This window comes from Geotrypetes seraphini, chromosome 13 (assembly GCF_902459505.1).
Source record: "Geotrypetes seraphini chromosome 13, aGeoSer1.1, whole genome shotgun sequence".
NCBI classification, from domain to species: Eukaryota; Metazoa; Chordata; class Amphibia; order Gymnophiona; family Dermophiidae; genus Geotrypetes; species Geotrypetes seraphini.
The window spans coordinates 17,043,232-17,065,642 of NC_047096.1; the positions used below are offsets into that span (position 1 = coordinate 17,043,232).

The 22,411-nt window shown below is 45.2% G+C and overlaps 1 protein-coding gene across 2 annotated transcripts in view; it reads right to left on the reverse strand.

Moving 5' to 3' along the window:
* The window catches only part of CELSR2 (cadherin EGF LAG seven-pass G-type receptor 2), a 198,897-nt gene that overhangs the window by 110,817 nt on the left and 65,669 nt on the right, over positions 1-22,411 (reverse strand). For both annotated transcript variants that reach the window (XM_033918033.1, XM_033918032.1), the window contains exons 3-5: positions 13,991-14,213; positions 8,475-8,590; positions 3,073-3,161 (exon numbers count right to left, since the gene is read on the reverse strand). In XM_033918033.1, coding sequence (XP_033773924.1) covers positions 3,073-3,161; positions 8,475-8,590; positions 13,991-14,213 — 428 coding nt within the window. The remainder of the gene's footprint in view (positions 1-3,072; positions 3,162-8,474; positions 8,591-13,990; positions 14,214-22,411) is intronic.

Below are 22,411 nucleotides of genomic sequence, written 5' to 3' on the forward strand. Positions count from 1 at the left end.
CCGTACAATTCTGTAAATATCTGTGGTGGTGTGCCATGTTGAAAATGATCACAACTGACCTGCTTCATGTCTTCAACCTGCGTGAGTGCTTACAGATTGATTGATTGATTGATTTTAAAAATTTCTTACCTGCCTAACACCTAGGCGGGTTACAATAAAAATGTATATACCGTATTTGCCGGCGTATAAGACGACTGGGCGTATAAGACGACCCCCCAACTTTTACAGTTAAAATATAGAGTTTGTTATATACTCGCCATATAAGACTACCCCTTCTTCCGCACACCTTCTGCACAACAAATAAAACTTAAAAGAACATCAGAATTTATTTCAACAATTTTAATTAATTCACTAAAGCTGAATAGAACAATAAACCCATGGGAGCTGCCATGCTATTTGTTTTCTAAACTGTTAACCAAACTGAAACTGTCAATGATAGAAGGAAGATAACACATAGAGGGAGAGAGCAAGTGCCGGCCAAGTCCCTAGCAAGTTTGCTGGCATGACAGTTTCCCTTTAAAAGCCTTCAAAAGCCTCCTGTTCGCCCCCGCAACTTCCTTAAGGGCTAGACTCCACACACGGCCGCATGTGCGAGAGACGTAGTAAAGAGAAAAGGGGTGGGGCCAGAGCGCCGCTGCTTCCCGCTGCGCAGGATGAAGGAGCTGGCACCCTTGTCACACTGATGTCCCGCCATGGCCCCGCTGATGTCCCGGCAGGTTTACTAGTACCGTAAGCACCGTAAGGAGGTAAGGAAGGAGATGTTAGGGCATGTAAACAGTACCCGGCGTATAAGACGACCCCCGACTTTGGGGAGGATTTTAAGGTACTGAAAAGTCGTCTTATACGCCGGCAAATACGGTAATTATTGCCTCTTCTTGTTTTTTTCCTGCAGATCATTTCGTCCTGGGGCAGCAATCAATGCTCCAAACTAACAGGATAGGGACATAAATAATCACCATTTACCTCAAAATGAACCCGAACCCTAATGTTCTATTTAGGGCGCCTTTTGAGGTGAAGCAACAATCAATGCCAAGCTACCCATAGAATTTAGCTTTGATAAGAGGCGCAAACCCTGTAGATGTAAACTGCCAATACAAGTGCTCCGTAGGTATCCCTATAATTTAAGCTGATTCTGCGATTTGAATACCGCGCTGAAAGTAAAAAGTGGAGATGGGGATTTGAGCAAGCTGAAGAACACGAGTGAGGACGGACCATTTGTGGCCTCTGCTCAAGCGCAGGACTGACACTTTGAGACCGAGCTCGCCCCTCGTCAGGACTTTTATTGATCGGTTTGATTAGGATTTGATATCCTAAGTGCAATATGTTTTGTGCAATATTTATGGTGTGTGAATGATGAGAGAATGAGGTTGACTGTTGAGTAGCAAGGTTCAAGGGAAAATAATTTATTGTAAGCAGTCTATGATATAAAGAAAAGAAACATTTAAATGAAAACAATATTTATGATAAAAAAAAGGGCTGAATGAATACAATATTTTGGAAAGTTAATTAATTTGTACAAAATAGCTTACGTGTATAGTGGGTTTGACTGCAAGCTATTAATTAAATTTGTGGTCCTGAGGTAATGCGGTTAGTATAATTTAAAGCAGAGACTGATAAAGTGAAATCAAAGACTAAAGAGGTAAATACACAAATAATTAACTATTATGCTTCCCTAATCACTTAATGAGAGGAATTAGGCAATTAATGCAAGATCTGTTCTCATTAGCCAGCGGCCACTGACATTTGTGGACTACTGCATTACGCTATTGCTAGGCCTCTCCACAACTATTACAGCTGCCAGCATTGGGGGAGGGGATGGACCTATAAACAATTTAGGCCAGTCACCTTGCCTAGAAAATGCCACTAAACAATGAGGTGGCAATTCCAGAAAGTATGATCAAAGACCAAAAGGCCACAGGTACTTGGAGCTGAAGGGTCAGGTTAAAATATTGTAACAAAAATATCTTAAGGTGGCCATATAGGTCGAAAAGGTGACAATAAAAGCTAGAAGGATGCTTGGGTGCGTAGGGATAGGTATGGCCAGTAGGAAAAAGGAGATATTGATGCCCCTGTATAACCCGCCAAAACGGTGACCAAAAAAAAAGGTCACCGCGAGTTCGGGGACAAGGCCATTCAACACCCCGTGGAGCGGTGAATGGTAGTACAGGGCGATGAACAAGTCTGATCCGGCGGCCCACTCTCTCCCGCTGGCCGGCCATGCATCTCCCTCCCTCCTTTTCCCTTACCTTTTCTTCTTGAAACTGGCGATTTCTATAAGGCTACGAGCTGTATTACAGCCGGAGCCTTGAAGTCGCGTCGCGTTGCCTGCTGGAAAAGTCTCCTCTGATGCAACTTCCTGTTTACGGTTGCATCGGAGGAGACTTTTCTAGCAGGCAACCCGACGCGACTTCAAGACTCCGGCTGTAATATAGCTCATAGCCTTATAGAAATCACCAGTTTCAAGAAGAAAAGGTAAGGGAAAAGGAGGGAGGGAGGGAAATGCATGGCTGGCCAGCGGGAGAGAGCTGCTGGACCATGTGAAGGGTGCTGGGGATGGGGGGATGGAGAGGAGAAGACGCTGAAGACGGGGGCGGTGACAGGGCGGTGAAAGAGACAGCGGGGACGGTGACGGGGCTCTTCCTCTGACATCATTTCCTGGCCTGCGCCTAGAAAGAGGAAGAGCCAACACTGGCGCAAACAGAGGGTCGGGATTGCTGCTCGTGCCGGGAACATTAAAGAGGTACGGGAGAAGGGAAGGGAATGTGCGCGACAGAAGGGGCGAGGGAGGGGTGCCTCTCACCCTCGCTATGCCACTGATCGGCACCCTAATGCTGAGAGTCTCTTCTCTTCCCCCCTCCTCTTCTCCCCCTCCTCCTACCCCCTTCCATATACCTCCATGTACCCTAATGCTATTCAATGCTGAGAGTCTCTTCCTCCCCCCTCCATGTACCTCAGTCCTTCCCTTCAGCACCCTGTGTTATTACAGTATGGAGACTCACACACACAGCTGCGCTAACGCTCCTCAATCCTTACGCTTATTATAATAGAATAATCCTCTCTGTACCGCCTCACCTTATTGTAGTACTGGAGGTGGACACTGTGCCACTGACCATCGCTGACCCCTCCGGAAATGAATGGTGAGACCGTGGTGGTTGATTCTCCTGATAGAATAAAGCATAAAGAATAATCATTAGGTGATATCTCATGCGTTTTTCTAACGCCATCAAATGAACCTCTCTCCACACTTCACCCAAATTCAACATTGGAGGTGGCCAGCCATTTTTCTTTATTTTTTAAATTTAAATCTTTTCATACTTACATATCACAATATAATAGTATAGGAAAACAAGCCTAGTCCATATTATAGGGGAGAAAAAAAAGGGTTCACAGTCATTCATGCGCGGGACAAAGCCGCGCTGACATTTGAGCCCAGACTCCAGCGTGCCACCAGAAACTTTAAAGAGCTCCAACGGAAGGTGTGAGGGGGCAACCCCCTCTCCCAGTTTACTTAATAGTGTTCGTGTTGCTGTTAGTATGGGGTTTGAGGGAGTTGGAACCCCCATTATAGAGGAAACTTAACTTTTTCCCAATTTTTAGGAAAAAGTTAAGTTTTCTATATGATGTAGGGGGTTGCACCCCCCACTTCCCCCCCCCCCAACGGCAGCACAAACAGTATGAAGTAAAGTGTGGGGGGGGGTTCCCCCCCACACACCCTCGTTGGAGCTCTTTAAAATTAACTTTTACAGCGGTGCGCTGGAGTCTTGCACCCACTATCTAGAGAGTTTATCCAGACACCACTTAGGATAGTTTTTATTTGCAGTACTAAGCTACCTGAGTAATTATTCAGGTAACAGCACTGATAACTGCCAATATCTGAATAGCCTGTGTCTCTATCTTGGCTTTTAAATATCAGCCCCCTTATCTCAAAGATATAAAAATATAAAGTGTGCCAAGGTGAATCACACCAAAGGTCCAGCATCTAATCTCCAATAGCAGACAATCTGTATTGCAAGTACCTGGTAGGATTCCAAAAAGTAACATAGTAACATAGTAACATAGTAGATGACGGCAGATAAAGACCCGAATGGTCCATCCAGTCTGCCCAACCTGATTCAATTTAAATTTTTTTTTTTTTCCTTCTTAGCTATTTCTGGGCGAGAATCCAAAGCTCTACCCGGTACTGTGCCTGAGTTCCAACTGCCAAAATCTCCGTCAAGACCCACTCCAGCCCATCTACACCCTCCCAGCCATTGAAGCCCTCCCCAGCCCATCCTCCACCAAACGGCCATACACAGACACAGACCGTGCAAGTCTGCCCAGTTACTGGCCTAGTTCAATATTTAATATTATTTTCTGATTCTAAATCCTCTGTGTTCATCCCACGCTTCTTTGAACTCAGTCACAGTTTTACTCTCCACCACCTCTCTCGGGAGCGCATTCCAGGCATCCACCACCCTCTCCGTAAAGTAGAATTTCCTAACATTGCCCCTGAATCTACCACCCCTCAACCTCAAATTATGTCCTCTGGTTTTACCATTTTCCTTTCTCTGGAAAAGATTTTGTTCTACGTTAATACCCTTTAAGTATTTGAACGTCTGAATCATATCTCCCCTGTCTCTCCTTTCCTCTAGGGTATACATATTCAGGTCTTCCAGTCTCTCCTCATACGTCTTCTGGCGCAAGCCTCCTATCATTTTCGTCGCCCTCCTCTGGACCGCCTCAAGTCTTCTTACGTCTTTCGCCAGATACGGTCTCCAAAACTGAACACAATACTCCAAGTGGGGCCTCACCAATGACCTGTACAGGGGCATCAACACCTTCTTCCTTCTACTGACTACGCCTCTCTTTATACAGCCCAGAATCCTTCTGGCAGCAGCCACTGCCTTATCACACTGTTTTTTTCGCCTTTAGATCTTCGGACACTATCACCCCAAGGTCCCTCTCCCCGTCCGTGCATATCAGCTTCTCTCCTCCCAGCATATACGGTTCCTTCCTATTATTAATCCCCAAATGCATTACTCTGCATTTCTTTGCATTGAATTTTAGTTGCCAGGCATTAGACCATTCCTCTAACTTTTGCAGATCCTTTTTCATATTTTCCACTCCCTCTTCGGTGTCTACTCTGTTACAAATCTTGGTATCATCTGCAAAAAGGCACACTTTTCCTTCTAGCCCTTCAGCAATGTCACTTACATACATATTGAACAGGATTGGCCCCAGCACCGAACCCTGAGGGACTCCACTAGTCACCTTTCCTTCCTTCGAGCGACTTCCATTAACCACCACCCTCTGGCGTCTGTCCGATAGCCAGTTTCTGACCCAGTTCACCACTTTGGGTCCTAACTTCAGCCCTTCAAGTTTGTTCAACAGCCTCCTATGAGGAACTGTATCAAAGGCTTTGCTGAAATCCAAGTAAATTACATCTAGCATATGTCCTTGATCCAGCTCTCTGGTCACCCAATCAAAAAATTCAATCAGGTTCGTTTGGCACGATTTACCTTTTGTAAAGCCATGTTGCCTCGGATCCTGTAACCCATTAGATTCAAGGAAATACACTATCCTTTCTTTCAGCAACACTTCCATTATTTTTCCAACAACTGAAGTATACAAGTATACTCATTCCTTCTTACTCACTGCTAGAGATAAATGTTGGCTGTCCCCCTCGTACATGGCTAATAATGTTTTACTGATTTTTTTTCTACAGGAACTAGACTAAACCCCAATTAAACTCTGGAACTCATTGCCAGAGAATGTAGTAAAATTAGCTTATCAGGGTTTAAAAAAGGTTTGGATAATTTCCTAAATGAAAAGTCCATGGTTCATTATTAAGATGGACTTGGGAAAATCCACTGCTTATTTCTAGGATAAGAAGCTTAATGAAAGATTAGATTCTTACCTTGCTAATCTTTCAGATAGAAGACATATGATTCTGTACTGTAGCTCTTGCTTCCCATAAGTTGTGAATCTGCAGAAGGGTGTCACTTTAAAATTTTAAACTCCTCCCCTTCTGCAGTGGAGAACATCTCCCTCTTCAGTTAGTACCAAAGCAATCAAACTCCATTGAAATAGAAGAAAAGAGAAGGAGGGGCACGGGGAACTTCCCTGACAACAAACCATAGTTCTGCTCTGTAACTTATAATAAAAGAACAATGATTAATACACATTTAACAATTTAACATTGAACAAATTAAGCACATGAGTAACCAGAAACCAACCTGCTAAGTGCAACTAGTAGGAGCCATTAACACCCCCCCACCCCCACACACACACAAAGGAGAAAGAGAATAGGAGCCCTCATTGTCCCTGTAATTTTGTCTCTGCTAAATTTTAGATACAGGAGAAGAAATCCCAAGACAAACACTGGCAATGTCCGAGGCAGGAATAAGGTGAATCAAAAGTCCAGCCAGGACGGGGCATACTGAATTCTCTGTCTTCTATCTTAAAGAAGATTAGCAAGATAAGAACTTAATCTTTCATTCAGTAGTGAAGACATAGGATTCTGTACAGTAGCTAACGTACCAAAGCAGAGCCAAACATCTAGGGAAGGATAGATGAGCCTGCCTGCAGTACTGAAGACCCAAAAGTGGCATACTCTTGAGCTGCCACTCTGTAGAACCTCATAAAAGTGTGGTTGCTCTACAAATTTCATCAGGCAAAACAGCCCAGGACTCCACCCAGGAAGCAGTCACACCTTTAGTCGAATGTGCTGCGATTGAGATATGAGGTTGTTTACCACAGGCAATGCAAGCAAATGAAATTGCAAATCCATCTGGCAATAAAAGACTTGGAAGCTGGATTGCCTCGTCTCATTTTGAGTGACTGGTCAGCACAAAAAAGTGGTCAGAGAAATGGGAATCATTAGTTCTCTCCAGATAGAGAAGTAGGACTTTACGCACTCCAGCCTCCGCAAAATTCTGTCCTGTCTTGCCAAATCTGGCAAATCTGGGATGAAAGGTGGGTAAACAAATTTCGATTGATATGGAAAGCAAAAACCACCTTCATAAGAAAGGCAGGTACCGCCCGTAGAGAAACACCCAACTCTGTAAACCATAGGAAGGGTTCTTTACAGGAAAAGGCCAGTAACTCTGAGATCCATCTTGCTGAGACAATGGCAACCAAAAACACGATCTAAACCATAAGATCCAAGAGGGACACATCCTGCAGGAGTTCATACCCCTTCCTCCCTGATTTTACCTATAGATAAGAATGGGAGTACTTACTGTGACTTCTGGTGCCCATCAGCTTGTAGCAGCCTGCCTGCAGGGAAAGGATTTTTGCCTCAGAGAGTACCAGAAACAGGTCCACCAGTGAAAATCTTATGGTCTACGGTCAGGCGGTCCCCGACCAAAGACTCCAACTCCCCAAAATCCACACGATGCATTGGGGGAAAAACTTTTCAGCCAGCTCCTTGATACCCAGAGGGTTGTTACACAGGGGCCACACATCCTGCACTCAAGCCTCTGATAAATCAGCAGATGAGCAAGTCCCCAAGGGAAAGACCCCGAGCTCCTGAAGGGACTCAAAGCAGGCTGGCTCTACAGGTACTGAAAGAGATTGGCCTGGGAGCAGCAGTCCACCCACACGGGATTGCATCCTTTCCCAAGAAGGGAACCTCTGAGCACCGGAGTCATGTAAAAATTTCAAAAACCAATGGCAAAACTACCCAAAAATAATAAAATGAAGCAGAGCAGAGCAGAACACACTTGAGTTTGCTTGCAAAAGAAAAAACTGAAGAGGAAGCTATTCTCTACTGCAGAAGGGGAGGAGTTCAAAGTTTTAAAGTGACACCCTTTTGCAGATTTGTGACTAATGGGAAGCAATGTCTACTGTCCAGAATCCTACTGAAAATCTCTTTTACTCTTTTGGGATCTTGCCAGGTACTTGTAACCTAGATCAGCCACTGTTGAAAACAAGATTCTGGCCTGATAAGTTTTCGATCTGTCCCAGTATGGCAATGCTTATGTTATTTTAAACCTGATTATGCTAACTACCTTGACCATCACTTTCAGCTTCCATATGACCCTCTTCTTTTAAAAGACTGTTATTGAGAAAAACCTGGGGGGAAGCCACTGCTTGCCCTGGATCGGTAGCATGGAATGTTGCTACTCTTTGGGGTTCCGGAATCTTTTCTTACTCTTTGAGATTCTGGAATCTTGCTATTCTTTAGGATTCCGCATGGAATGTTACACTCTTTGGGGTTCCAGAATCTTGTTTACCCTGAGATAATGGAATGTTGGTACTCTTTTGGGTTTTGGCCAGCTACTAGTGACCTGGATTGGCCACCGTGAGAACAGGCTACTGGGCTTGATGGACCCTTGGTCTGACCCAGTAAGGCTATTCTTATGTTCTTATGTTCATGTGCACCAAGCTGTTTGGTAAACTGGGAATGCCCCCCCCCCTCCCCACTCCTACCATGGAAAGAATGTTCTTCCTTTTTCTCTCATGAACATAAGCCTTAAGGAATGGCCACTGACCTGCAGAGAATGTGAGCTGGATCTGTTCCTCGATAACCTCCAAGGCCACAAAATCATGTTTCTCGTTAAAGCGGCCATTATACAGCAGAAGCCCATTCCTCTCTTTTGTGGCAAATCTGTCAGTGAAAATTGGTTGGGGGGAAGTGAAGGAAGTAGAATGAGATGAACAGTGAGAGCGGAAAGGGAATCACCATCACAAGGAGAAAAAGATCATTGTTTGTAGCGAGAGCCCAGTGCCATATCATATTAATAAGAATAAACAAATGCAATACATACAGATATTGTGCATTGGTCAAGATAGAAATAAATAACAATGTAAACATAGAGTATAATATAGAATGATCATAAAATATAACCTGCAGTTTATTTGAATAAACTACGGGGCTCATTTTCAAACACGAAAAATGTCCATAACGTGGCATAAAGGGGGCAGATGGACGTTTTTCTCACCAAACCCTTCCGATTCGTTGTTTTCAAAACCCATTTTGTAGACAGATTACTATGCTATTCATCCGCAGTGCATCTAAATCTCAAGGAGGAATGTTAGAGGTGTGATTTGGGCAGGACTAGGGTAGGCTTATGATCTGGATGTTTTTCTGCAATAATCAAGTATTTTAGAAAACATCCAGGGCACAGTTTGGACTCTGAGGCTAGATCTGTTTTAACAACAAATACCGTATTTTTCGCTCTATAAGACGCACCTGACCATAAGATGCACCTACCTGTAGAGGAGGAAAAAACGAGAAAAAAAATTCTGAACCAAATGGTGTACTCTGTCCCTCTGCCCTGCCCTGTATCCTGTCCCCCCTCTAGTGATCTAGTGGTAGGCTGGGACAGGGCACAGGGCATGTCTAGTGGCAGGCCGGGACAGGGCACAGGGCAGGCTGGCATAGTGGCAGGCAGGCAGGCAGGGCTACCCTCCCCTGGTTCCTTTTTTAAATTCCTGCGGTCCAGCCCTGTGTCGGCAGAAGTTTTCCGCACACCTGCCCCTCCCTCGCTGGTAGGCTGCCTCCGAGTCCTCATCTCTTGCGGCAGAGCGGCGCACAAGGCAGGTGTGAGCTTTCCAAGAGAACTGATGGAAGTCTTTCAGGGAGCGGTGCGGGGCCAGGCAGGAGCGCAAAAAGCTCACGCCTGCCTTATGCAGCGCTCTGCTGTAAGAGATGAGGACTCGGAGGCAGCCGTCCAGCGAGGGAGGGGCAGGAGTGTAGAAAGTTCCTACCGATACTGCGCTGGACAGCCGGAATTTTTTAAAAAAGGTACCTGGGGTGTTATATTCACTCCATAAGATGCACCTACATTTCCACCCTGTCCAGTAACAGGTCTAAATACCACCTCTACCCAGATAAAAGTGCCAGCAGGCAAGGTATCTCCAATACTGGTGCTGAATATATATCCATGTGTAAAATAATCATGGTGGCCAGCATTTAAACCAAATATTGACAGCTGCAACTCAATATTATTCTTTCTGCTAATTATTTTTAAAAGAGTTTAACAGTAAAAATCCACCAATATTCTAATCCAAGAACAGTTCTTGATTTGCTGCCAGTCCTGACTGAGTGATTTGACTGGTCAGCAGTCAGCTAAATCATTTTGAATATTGGGCAGAATAGTTTTTTTTCTTTGTCCTTCTCAAAATCCCCACCCCCCTAACCCCCAATCTAAGCGAATAATAAGATGGTCTGCCCTATTTATTTCCCAAAGTCTTGCTCTCTCGTATATACCTTTCAGAAGTTATACTGTACATCCAGATTTTACTCCCATCTGTCTTTTATTTGGTTTTTCTTGTTGTTGTTTTTTTATCTATTAGAAGTTTTGAGCTTAAATTTGGAAGTCAGGAAACTGAGACAGATGGTACAAATTACAATCTGATCCAAAGCAAGCAATCTTCCGTCAACCAGCTGTGTTGTGGGGTGGCATACGCCCCGCTATTTCTGCACAGATACCCTTTGCCAATGCACCTGAATCTTTCCCTGCAGCACTCCAGTACTCTGACCTCCACACACAGCTCTGCCAGTGCATTTTAGTCCGGGCCTGCCAAAGAGCCCGCTGCTCGGTCTCCTCTGAGCACAACAGAAATGAGGCGTTGATTGTACGATTTTGACAGAATCTCAGGAAGACCTGCACAAAAGCTCCTAAAAGCAGGTGCTTTAAAAGGCAGAGAAAGGCTGTTTTGCGGCAGAGAAAGCTTGTAAGTCTCATAAAATATATAATGAACTGTGACAGGAGCTGCTTCACTTGCTGCACTCTCCAGCGTTGCTCTCTCACTTTACGATCTCATTAAACCACTCTGACAGATTTATAAGAAGGAACGATCCCTCTATTCCCACTGCACATTCTCCATCTCTGCATTATGTGCCAGAGGCTGGCTTCTAAGCGCAGAGAAGTCTAAAGAGCAGCGGAAATAAAGAGATCAGAAACAGAGGCGCTAGAAAGCGAGGAAATAAAGGAGCATGAGAGGGGAAAGAGTGGCGACAGGAGGGAAGAGACAGAAAACAGGGAGACAGTAAGGAGGAATTAGAGCAAAGGAATTCTACAGCAGCACAGCCGAACCTCAGGGGCTACAATAGGGACAAATCACAACATTTTTATTCAGCTACTGGATATAAACCAGCACGGTTGTGCTAAGTAATCAGGCTTATGTCCCTGCCTCAATGAGCTACAATTTCAGTGGGTTCTTGAGTCACTGGGAGATAAAGGAACCATCTTACTGGGTTTAATGCTTGAGTACCTGAATAAATTCATGTAAACCATTCTGAACTCCCCTGGGAGAACGGTATAGAAAAATTGAATAAATAAAAAATAAAAAAAATAAAAATAATGAGTTTTCATGTGGGATGTTCCTTCACACTAAGCCTAGATTTAACTTGGCACTTTGTAGGGCATTTCTTTTATCTTTTTTGCAGGTCCATGAGCTAATAATAATAATAACAGTTTATATACCGCAATACTGTTAAGTTCTATGCGGTTTACAATAGATTAAGCGAGGTACAAATTGATTGAATTTAAGAGGGGGAAAGAGGAGAGTTAATAGGACCGGAAATGCGTTGTTGAGGAGAAAGAGATTAATAGGACAAGAGGAAACACTATGGAGGAGAAAGAAGATGAGTGGGTCAGTTGTCTAGATACTTTAGGAACAGTTGAGTTTTTAGACGTTTTCTGAATTCCTCATAAGTAGTGGGCGAAAGCAGTTGATTTAGGTCTTTACCCCACAATGCTGCTTGATGTGAAAGAAGGTGTTCATGGTGTTTTTTCAGTTTACAACCTCTAACTGGGGGGGAAACGAAGTAAGAATGAGAGCTTCTCTTGTGTCTGTTGGCAGAGAAGGAGAAAAGGTCAGTTATGTATTTAGGGGCAAGTCCGTTTAGCGCTTTAAAGCAGAAGCAGGCGAATTTAAACTTTATGCGTGCTTCCATCGGTAGCCAATGTAAGTGCCAGTAGTAGGGTGATACATGATCGAATTTCTTCAGTCCGAAGATTAATCTGACCGCTGCATTTTGCATTAGTTGTACACATCGCATATTTTTTGGGGAAATGGCTAAGTAGGCGATGTTACAGTAGTCAAGTTGACTTAGTACGAGGGATTGGGCCAAGGTTCTGAATGCTGACGTATCGAAATAAGCTTTAATGGATCTGAGTTTCCAGAGAGTGAAGAAGCCCTTTCTGATTAAGGAGTCCACCTGGTCTTTCATGATCCCATTAGCACATGGAACCTGTAAGAAATGAACATGGGAGCACTTACCGCCTCCTATTTAGGAGGCGTTTAGGGCCTAAACCATAGAGGCTGAGTAGTGTGGCACTTAGGCGCAATTCTATAAAGGTTAGACGCACTTAGTGGTCTTGGTCTTAAGCGTCGATAGGTGTCCAAACCTAACCAGGGTTTTCTTGGCCTAAATGAATGCGCCTAAGTCCAAAACAGGTGTCTACATGTGAAGCAGGCCCATGAGCCACCACCCAACTAGGGTTACCCTATTTTTCGCCGGGAAACCCCCAGGTCCGTGACCCCGTCCCATTCCGCCTTCAGCCCCGCCCTGTTCCGTCTCTAGCCCTGCCCCATTCCGCCCCCCAGCCCCTTCCCCACAAAGCCTCCTCTCTTCTTCCAGACGAGCTCCGGCCGCATCAGTGTGTGACGTCATCTGCGCACGCTCAGAGGCCCTCCAGATGCGGTCGGAGCTCATCGGGGCTTTCCAAAACCCGAACAAACAGCCGGGTTTTGGAAAGTCCATCCTGGAGCCCGGAAAGTCCTCTAAAAAGAGGACATGTCTCGGTTTTCCCGGACGTCTGGTAACCCTACTCCCAACCACACCTACATTCCGGTAGGCGCCTTGGACTAGGCACCTACCTCAAAGTGATAGGCACCTATCACCCAATTACGGGCAATTAACGCCAATTACAAGTTGTTAATTGCCAATTATCAATGCCAATTAAGCTTTTAATAATTAAGTTAGGTGCCTAGATTGGCTAGTCGCGCCGATCCAGGCGCCTAACTTTAGGTGTCATTTATAGACTCTGGGCCTAAGTACTGCCATGTTAAATCCGCATTATCCTGTTAGCGCACGCTAATCAGAACACGCTAGCTGGACAACACAGGAACGTCCACTCTGCGAGCGCAAACAGGCAAAATACAGCAAAACGTTTTAACGCATTTCTGTGGTAGCCTGTTTGCATGTGCTAATTGCACGTTAAAGGTTTAATACCCTTCAGTTAAAGGGCTCCAACATCACAAGGAGAGAGAGAGGGAGAAGCTTCCCTGGGCTCCCTCTCCAAAGCAAAAAACAGTAATTTTCTTCGGCGCGCGCCTCCGTCTTACGCTCAGTTGTCGGCGCGCGCCTTTGGCTTCCGCGTTGTTGTCTATGAAATGATTTCGGTGTCAGGTCAAAAGCGTGCCGGGACAAAGGCGCGAGCAGACAATTGAGCACAGCCGAAGAAAATTACTGTTTTTAGGGCTCCACTTTACTTAATACAGATCGCGCCGCGTTGTGGGGGCATTGTGGGGGGTTTGGGGGGTTGTAACCCCCCACATTTTGCTGAAAACTTCACTTTTTCCCTGTTTTTAGGGAAAAAGTTAAGTTTACAGTAAAATGTGGGGGGTTACAACCCCCCAAACCCCCCCATAACGTCGGCGCGATTTGTATTAAGTAAACTGGGGGTGCTCCCCAACAAAACCCCCCGTCGGAGCCCCTAAAAACAGTAATTTTCTTCGGCGTGCACCTTTGTCTTCCGCGTTGTTGTCTATGAACCTAGATTTCACATGAAAAGCCATGCATTTTAACTAACCGCTAACCAGCCACATTAAGTTCACCAGATAACTCTCAGAAATAACCAGAGCTGCCAAGTGTCCTAATGCCTAGAGGGAGACCTTGAGCCAGTACTGGCTTGTACTCATTCTCTTATCTGGTATTTTCTATTCCGTTTAGCACTGAGGCCAGATGGGAAGAAGCAGGACTACATGTACCAGAATGCAACATAATCAACGACATTCCCCCTTTCGTCACCATCACCTGTTCCCGGGTACTCACGTGAGGGAGATGGTAAAATGGAAGCGTTGCCGTAGCCCCTTGAACGTGATGAAGGACTGCGCAGGAAAGCTGCGGGTGGTCATCTCACAAAATGGCTTCTCGTAGTCCCCAGAGGGGCAGTCGCATTTGAAGCCCCCCACGAGCAGGTTGACACAGGAGCCTCCATTCTTGCACACGCCAGGAGAGCAGCGGTCAGAACGCAGGTTTAGCTCACAATTGTCTCCTGGAAGAGAAAGGAGAGCATGAAGAATGGTCACCTGCACACCTCTCTTAATTGTACATGGTCATGGACAGTCTAGCTTTTTTTAAACCTGTTGATTTCCATCTGCTCAAACATTTACTGATACCACTGTACAATGGTTTGCTCTTTAGCAGGAAGACTAAGTGTAGTTTATCTGGAGACTCCAGGTCATCAGACACAAGTTGAGCCAGGCCTGGTTTTCCCTCACTGCGTGCTTAGCTTGAGGAAAAAACGAAAAGTCCCTGGATGCAATGGGGCAGAATCAGAACTGGCTCACTCTATCCCAACCATATCTGTAAAACACCACACACTACTGTAGACACAGTAGCATAGCGTGGGAGGTTGGTATCCAGCAGTGCTGGGCAGTGCGCCACCCCACTCTTCCCTGCTGCTTTAGCGCCCCCACCCCCGCGTACCTCTTCAAATGTTTGCCGGCACGAGCAAATGCCAGGTTTTGGAAAGTCCACCTGGGAGCCCGGACAATCCTCTAAAAAAGAGTTGGAGCTGGCTAATGTAGGTGCCATTACAAGAATCAGGTCCTCGGGGGCTGATTCCGGAAGCGGTGCTGCAAGCACCTGCCGCGTGTCAATCACTGTCAGGCACTACTTCTAGAATCGCAGCTTGACGGGACTTTAGGTGCTGGAAATGTAGGCCAGAGTTTCAAAGGCCTACTGTTCTGGTGCCTAGGGTCACATCAGAATCGCGGCCAGCAGCGCACAGTGACTCTGAAGGCCGGCGCCGCCCCCTAACCACGCCCCCTTCTGGGCTTCAGCGTCACTGTACGCTGCTAGCTTCCAGGGAGGCAGGTGCCAGCTGGGCAGGCTGCTAGCGGTGGCTTTTTCTGTTGTTATTGCTAATCACCAATTAAAACAATTAAATTGGGCAGCGGTAGGACGTCTACCACTGCCTAATGTTCGGTGGCATAATGAAAATCTGGCCGGGGAAGGGGATGTGCTCTTCTATAAAGAATGCTCAATTTCCAGAATCCTGCTTAGTGCCGATTTTTTCCCGTAATGATTTCTGAGTGTCATTTCTAGAATTCTCCACCATGGGTCTAGGATGATTCAGCGTGGCGAGTTCAGCACTGAATCGGCTACGATGAATCTTCCTACACCCAGTTGTCAGCTCAGGGGCATCATAGCAGCACCCGACCTCACTTAGAGGGGCGATGCCCCCCCACACACTCCCTAAGCTAGGGATGCCCCCTCCCCCATGCCACCACCGAATACCTCTTGAAAAGTTCACCAGTGCAAGCAGCATGTTCCTCCTCCTGCTCGCGCCGGCCTCGGTTGCCCTATGACATGATGTCCTAATTTTGTCCTGGAGTCTTGTCCAGGGTTTCTCAATCTGGTTTTTGGGACATACCAACCAGTCTGGTTTTCAAGATATGCAAGGAACAGATTTGTGTACAATGAACCAGTGCATGCAAATGTATCTCATACAAGTCAAATGCACGCAAGACATATGCGTGCGGACAAATGCGCAAAGACAAGTGAGGGCAAGACATGTAAGTGCACAAGTGAACGTAAGATAACTGCGCCAAGACATAAACGCGCGGACAAATGGGAGCAGACAAGTTAGCGCAAGACAAGTGAACGCCAGACATCTGAGCGCAAGACATCTGAGCGCAAGATAATTCAGCGCGAATGATTTCTAGTAAAAAAAAAAGGGCGGGCTGTTCCAAGCACGTAAAAAAGGAGCTTACGGAACGAATCACAAAGAGGCTAGCGAAATGAAGGTGGGCTGCTCTGAGCACGAGTCTTTGCGCTCATTTGTCTGCTCCCATTTGTCTTTGCGCTCACTTGTCTTCCACTCACTTGTCTTGCGCTCAATTGTCTGTGCCCGTTTGTCTGCGCGCGTTTGTCTCGCGTGCATTTGACTATGAACCATCTCATACGTAATTCACTGTGGGTATGAATGACTTTGTTGAGTCCCAAGGACCGAGTTGAGAACCTCTAATCTTGATCCCATCACATCATGGCCCTTTCCATACAACTTCCTTCCCACTGAGGTTTGGTTTTTGTGTATCATTTAATACCTTGCGTGTATTGAAATGTCACTTGTCAAACAAGCCCTCTTGTTTCTTTTAGCCCTCAAGGGCCACAGCTGTCTAGTTTTTAGGATTTCTACAATGAATCTAAACTATATAAGATAAATCTACATGCACTGACTCCATTGTATGCAAGTAGGTCTCATGCATGTTCATTGTGGAAATACTGAAAATCTGGAAAAGAATATGACCCTCAAGGGCTGGGCTTGGGAACCCCTCATTTAGATTCTCTGCTGTCTTTAATGATGCAGATATAGGCGGTGCAAACTGTCAGTTTGAAAGTGGCCCCCACAATATTAGGTGGTAGGGGTTAAGTGAAAGGCGTACTGACAAACGCCAGGTCCTAGGTTCAGTTCCCTCACAGATGACTCACCAGGAAGTAGAATAATAGACACAACCAGAGGTGATTGCATAAAGAATATATTATAGAAATAGTCTTACAGAAAAGTAATATTCATAAGCATTACAATTAAGCATTACAATTAAATAGAGAGCAGAGCAGTTTCCCTGCCATAATTTAGAAACATAGAAAGATGACGGCAGATAAGGGCCATAGCCCATCAAGTCTGCCCACACTATTTACCCACCCTCTTAAGTCTACTGACCCCCTAAAGAATAATTGTAATTATACTGTCACTCTACTGACCCGCTCATTCAGTCCTAGTGACCCTATCCCTTGGCATGACCTCGTAGGGATCCCACATAGGTATCCCATTTGTTCTTGAAGTCTGAGATGCTGCGTGCCTCGACCACCTGCACTGGAAGCTCGTTCCAATGCTCAATCACTCTCTCCGTGAAGAAGTATTTCCTGGTGTCTCCACGAAACTTCCCTCCCCTGAGCTTGAGCGGATGTCCTCTTGTGGTCGAGGGTCCCCTGAGAAGAAAGATATCATCTTCCACCTCTACCCGTCCCGTGATGTACTTAAATGTCTCAATCATGTCTCCCCTCTCCCTACGCTCCTCGAGAGTGTAGAGCTGCAATTTGCTCAGTCTTTCTTCGTACGGGAGACCCTTTAGCCCCGAGACCATCCTGGTGGCCATCCGCTGTGTACTTACATGGATACCACAGTGCCCACACGCTCTGCCAATATACAACTTAATAAAAGTGCCCTCAAAAATCAAGAAAAAAAAAGCTACAGATGGCATCTTATTGGGTAAAATACATGTGACTAGTCTCATGACCTAACCCCATTCATCAGGTGAATGAGCTTCACTATTTTATAGGGTAACAGAACCATGTGGGGAAATAAACTTTCGCCGGACCTACAGAACGAGTGCCAAGGAATGCTCATAGTTCAGCTTCGGAAGAGATTCAAAACGCTGCTATTTACGGTATTTCTTAAGGTCGGGAGGCTGTGCTTTGGGGATGTAAAGGTGTATATTGTTTATAAGTGCTGTATATTTGATGCCATTTGAGTTTTATTGGATTAAATGAAATGAAAGTGGTAAGTAAAGCTATGATTAAAAGAGGACAAGAATTGAATTTCACACTGATGTTCCCAATGGTGTCAGGTATAAGGCTCGCAGGACAGAAGGTGAGGAAAGATGGCAAAAAGTAAACACAATATGAGTGAAGAGGGGAATGGCCAAGAAATGATCTAACATGGACCCTAAGTGCAAGAGACTACATATTGACCCAGAGGTAAGTTTACATAGCCAGCAGGAACGGAGATAAAGCTAGCGTAAGAGCGTCCCCCAAAACCAACGAAATGAGCAGACACCAGAGGTGGAAGTGTGTAGGAGGCAAGATTTGAAGACACAATACGCCAACATGGAAATGTTTCTTTTGCAGGTTGATCTAAAAAAAAAAAAAAAAAATCAATAAAAGGCCAAACGTACAGAAAACAAGACCCTGGAACTCTCCTGCCCAGGCTGTCGCATCTCCTCCTTCCTCTTGCCTTCTCCTCCCTTCCCCCTCTCCCTGTCATTAACCTGTCAAGACTCATTTTCTAATCAAATCCATGGCCTATTCTCTCCTCTTAGGCAAAGGGTCTCTCCCCTAAGGGCACCCTGCAAAGAACATTACATTCCCTGCCTCTCCCTTCCATTGTTCTTCCCCCTCCTCAACTCAGAAATTGGCTTTTGGTTTCCATGGAAATTAAGAGCACCCCCCCCTCCAACTGCACATGAATTATGAAAAAAGGTAGCACCGCCTCCCCAGCCCACCCGTTCTTCTCAACCCTAACATGGAAGATTAGCATTTATAAGCTCCGTGCTGAAAAGGCAAGAGGAAATACTGAAAGAAAGTGAGAGAGGCAGCAGAAACCGAGAAATGGCTGGCTAGGGCAGAATTCAGACCCCTCCACACACCATTGGTTGACACTTATTCTGATCAGTACTGACTGAATTACATCACCTATGACCTGAGTTAATGGTCTTGCTATAGATGGCTAGGTATCCATGTCACGAAACACGACACAGGTGACTCAAACACTCTGTCGATGCACCTCAATCTTTCCCCCGCTATTCCAGCACCGAGATCAATAAACATACACAGCTCTACCAATGTAACTCACTCTTGCCCTGCATCACCCCATGCGGTTCCACTGCTGAGACCAAAAGACACACACAGCTCTACCAATGCACCTGAATCCTGCCCTGCCACATCTCATGCTATTTCAATACTGAGATTCCCCTTCCCATTCTGCCCAACATACTTTGGTCCTGGCATCTTGGGTTTTTTGACCTGTTCCTTGAGTTATTTGGGCAGCTGATCTAGAAAATTGCATTGGATAGACTGCATCAGCTCTAGTTTCTTAGATATGGTCCTTGCTTTTTATGCCTTTGGGATAGTAGAGCCAAACATGAACATGAGACAAAAAAAGATTGGTCTCCGGACAAAATGTAACCAATGAATCTTTGGTAGCACAAGATAGAATCATACAGCCACCACTACTATAAAGCTTGGCCTGATGAAACAATTTGTAAAGGCTTTGAATAAAGACAGATCAGACAACTTATAAATGACCCACATTTCATAGCACCAATGAATGAAATCGAATCATTTGCCTGGTCTTCATTTGTTCTTGTTGTGAAAAACTATTTTCTTGGCAAAAAGAAGGCAAACAACTGCACACAATTAGTAGAGGATATGCTCTTTCATTTCAACAGGCTTGACTGTAATATGAGTGTTAAAGCCCATTATCTGCACAGTCACTTAGCTTTCCAGAGAACCTTGATGACTTAAGCGAAGAGCAAGGTGAAACATAGAAACATGATGGCAGATAAAGGCCAAATAGCCCATCTAGTCTATCCATCTCTAGTAACCATTACATAGAAACATAGAAATAGACGGCAGATAAGGGCCACGGCCCATCTAGTCTGCCCACCCCAATGACCCTCCCCTACCTTTCTCTGTGAATAGATCCCACGTGTCTATCCCATTTGGCCTTAAAATCAGGCACGCTGCTGGCCTCAATAACCTGAAGTGGAAGACTAATCCAGCGATCAACCACCCTTTCAGTGAAAAAGAATTTCCTGGTGTCCCCGTGCAGTTTCCCGCCCCTGATTTTCCACGGATGCCCCCTTGTTGCCGCGGGACCCTTGAAAAAGAGATCCCACATGCCTATCCCATGACTTCTTCAATCCAGACACAGTCTCTCTCTCCACCATTTATTCCAGTAGACTGTTCCACGGCATCTACCACCCTTTCCGTAAAAAAGTATTTCCTTAGATTACTCCTGAGCCTATCACCTCTTAACTTCATCCTATGCCCTCTCATTCCAGAGCTTCCTTTCAAATGAAAGAGACTCGATTCATGCAAATTTACGCCACAAAGGTATTTAAACATCTCTATCATATCTCCCCTCTCCTGCCTTTCCTCTAAAGTATATATATTGAGATCTTTAAGTCTGTCCCCACATGCCTCATAACGAAGACCACGCACCATTTTAGTAGCCTTCCTCTGGACCGACTCCAAACTTTTTATATCTTTTTGAAGGTGCATTCTCAAGAATTGTCCACAATATTCTAAATGAGGTCTCACCAGAGTCTTATAAAGAGGCATCAATACCTCCTTTTTCCTACTGGCCATACCTCTCCCTATGCAACCTAGCATCCTTCTAGCTTTCGCCGTCACCTTTTCAACCTGTTTGGCCACCTTAAGAACATCACATACAATCCACCCAAGTCCCACTCTTCTGTTGTGCACATAAGTTCTTCACCCCCTAAACTGTACCGTTCCCTCGGGTGTTTGCATCCCAAATGCATGAACTTGTATTTCTTAGCCACTGTTTTCAGGAGAAAAGAGAAGGCAGCCTTTCTAATCTCAGTATGTGATGTCACTGGTGATCAGAAAAAGAAGCAACCAATTGAAATTTATCAAAGAAGCAACCACTGCGCCACACACTCCCCTCTATCATATCTCCCCTGAGCCGTCTCTTCTCCGAGCTGAAGAGCCCTAGCTGCTTTAGCCTGTCCTCATAGGGAAGTTGTCCCATCCCTTTTTATCATTTTTGTCGCCCTTCCCTACACCTTTTCTAATTCTGCTATAGCCTCAGCACCCTGAGGACGTGGGCTCAAATCCCTTGCTGCTTCATGTGACCCTGGGCAAGTCACTTAATCCCCTCATTGCCCCAGGTACACTAGATAGAGTTTGATCCCGCCGGAACAGATAGGGAATTATGATAAAGTACCTGAATGTAAACCACCTAGGATAGAAGTGGTATATAAATAATAAAATAAATAAAAATATTGAGTGGAGTGGAAAAAGTAGATGTGAATCATTTGCTTACTCTTTCCAAAAACACTAGGACTAGGGGGCATGTGATGAAGCTACCAAGTCAGTGTCCTGCAAACTTTCTCGAGCCACAACACACTAAACGTAGTAGCTGCAGCTCGAGGCATCCGGAAGTGTGTGGACGTCGCCGTGATGATGTCATGCACATGCATGATGTCATCACACTGTTCCAAACATATGTATCTTGTTGTAAATATATGTCTCCTACTGTAAACACTGCATTCTCTCTCGGCACGACTCTCATTGTAAACCGCTTTGGACTTAGGGTTTAGCGGTATATAAGAAATAAAATTATTATTATTATTATCCGCGTATGTGCATGTCAGACTTGCCCTGAGACACCAGTATGGGGGGGGGGGGCCAGCTGGGAAGAGGGCCAGAGAGAAGTAGAGGCATTGGCACCGGCTGATTGCCCACAGGAGGTGCCTCTCACTGCGAGAGGCACGTCCTATAGGCACCTCTCCTCCTTCCCAGTAGGCCGCGGCACACCTGAAATCTCAGGCGGCACACAGTTTGCGATACACTGTACTAAGGAGTAGATTTAAAACAAACTGGAGAAAATATTTCTTAACATGTAAGTAAATTCTGGAATCCGATGCCGGAGAATTTATTTATTTCTCTCCCCCCACCTTTTATAAAAAAACGTAGCATAGTTTTTAGCGCCGGCCCCGGCAGTATTAGCTCTGACGCACATAAACCGCACTACGGTTTTATAAAAGGTGGGGGTATTTATTTATTTTAAAATTTCTATTTTGCTTAAGCCTAAGCGGATCGCATTAAAGCACATGCATAAGCTCTTACATCTAAGTTACATTTCATGGCGACACCAGAAAATATTTCTTCACCGAAAGGCTGGTTGATCGCTGGAATAATCTTCCACAACAGGTAATTGAGGCCAGCAGTGTGCCAGATTTTAAGAAAAGATGGGATTGGCATTTGGGATCTCTTCATGGAGGTAGTTAGGGGCTGGGCCATTAGTGTGGGCAGACTAGATGGGCCGTGGCCCTTTTCTGCCGTCATGTTCTATGTTTCTATGTTATGTTTCTAACATTGAAAGCAACATGTCAGCCATCACATCTATCATCTGCTTTCAGAATATCTAATTACATACATCTCATTTAGAAAAGTATTCTTCATTAATGAAACGCTTGTACAAATAAATGAGTTTTCAGTTCCTTCCTAAAAGATTTCAAGTCCTTGCAGAGTCTCAGTAAACCTGGCAGACAATTCCACAATTGTGGGCCTGCTCCTGAAAAAGCTGTTGCTTGGGTTCTTTTGCAGTGTGTTTCCCCTACTGATTCGGTTAACAATCTCATTTCTGATTCTGATCTTAATGAACGCAGCGGCATGTATCTCCTTAGTGTCTACGATAAATACCATGGTACCATTCCA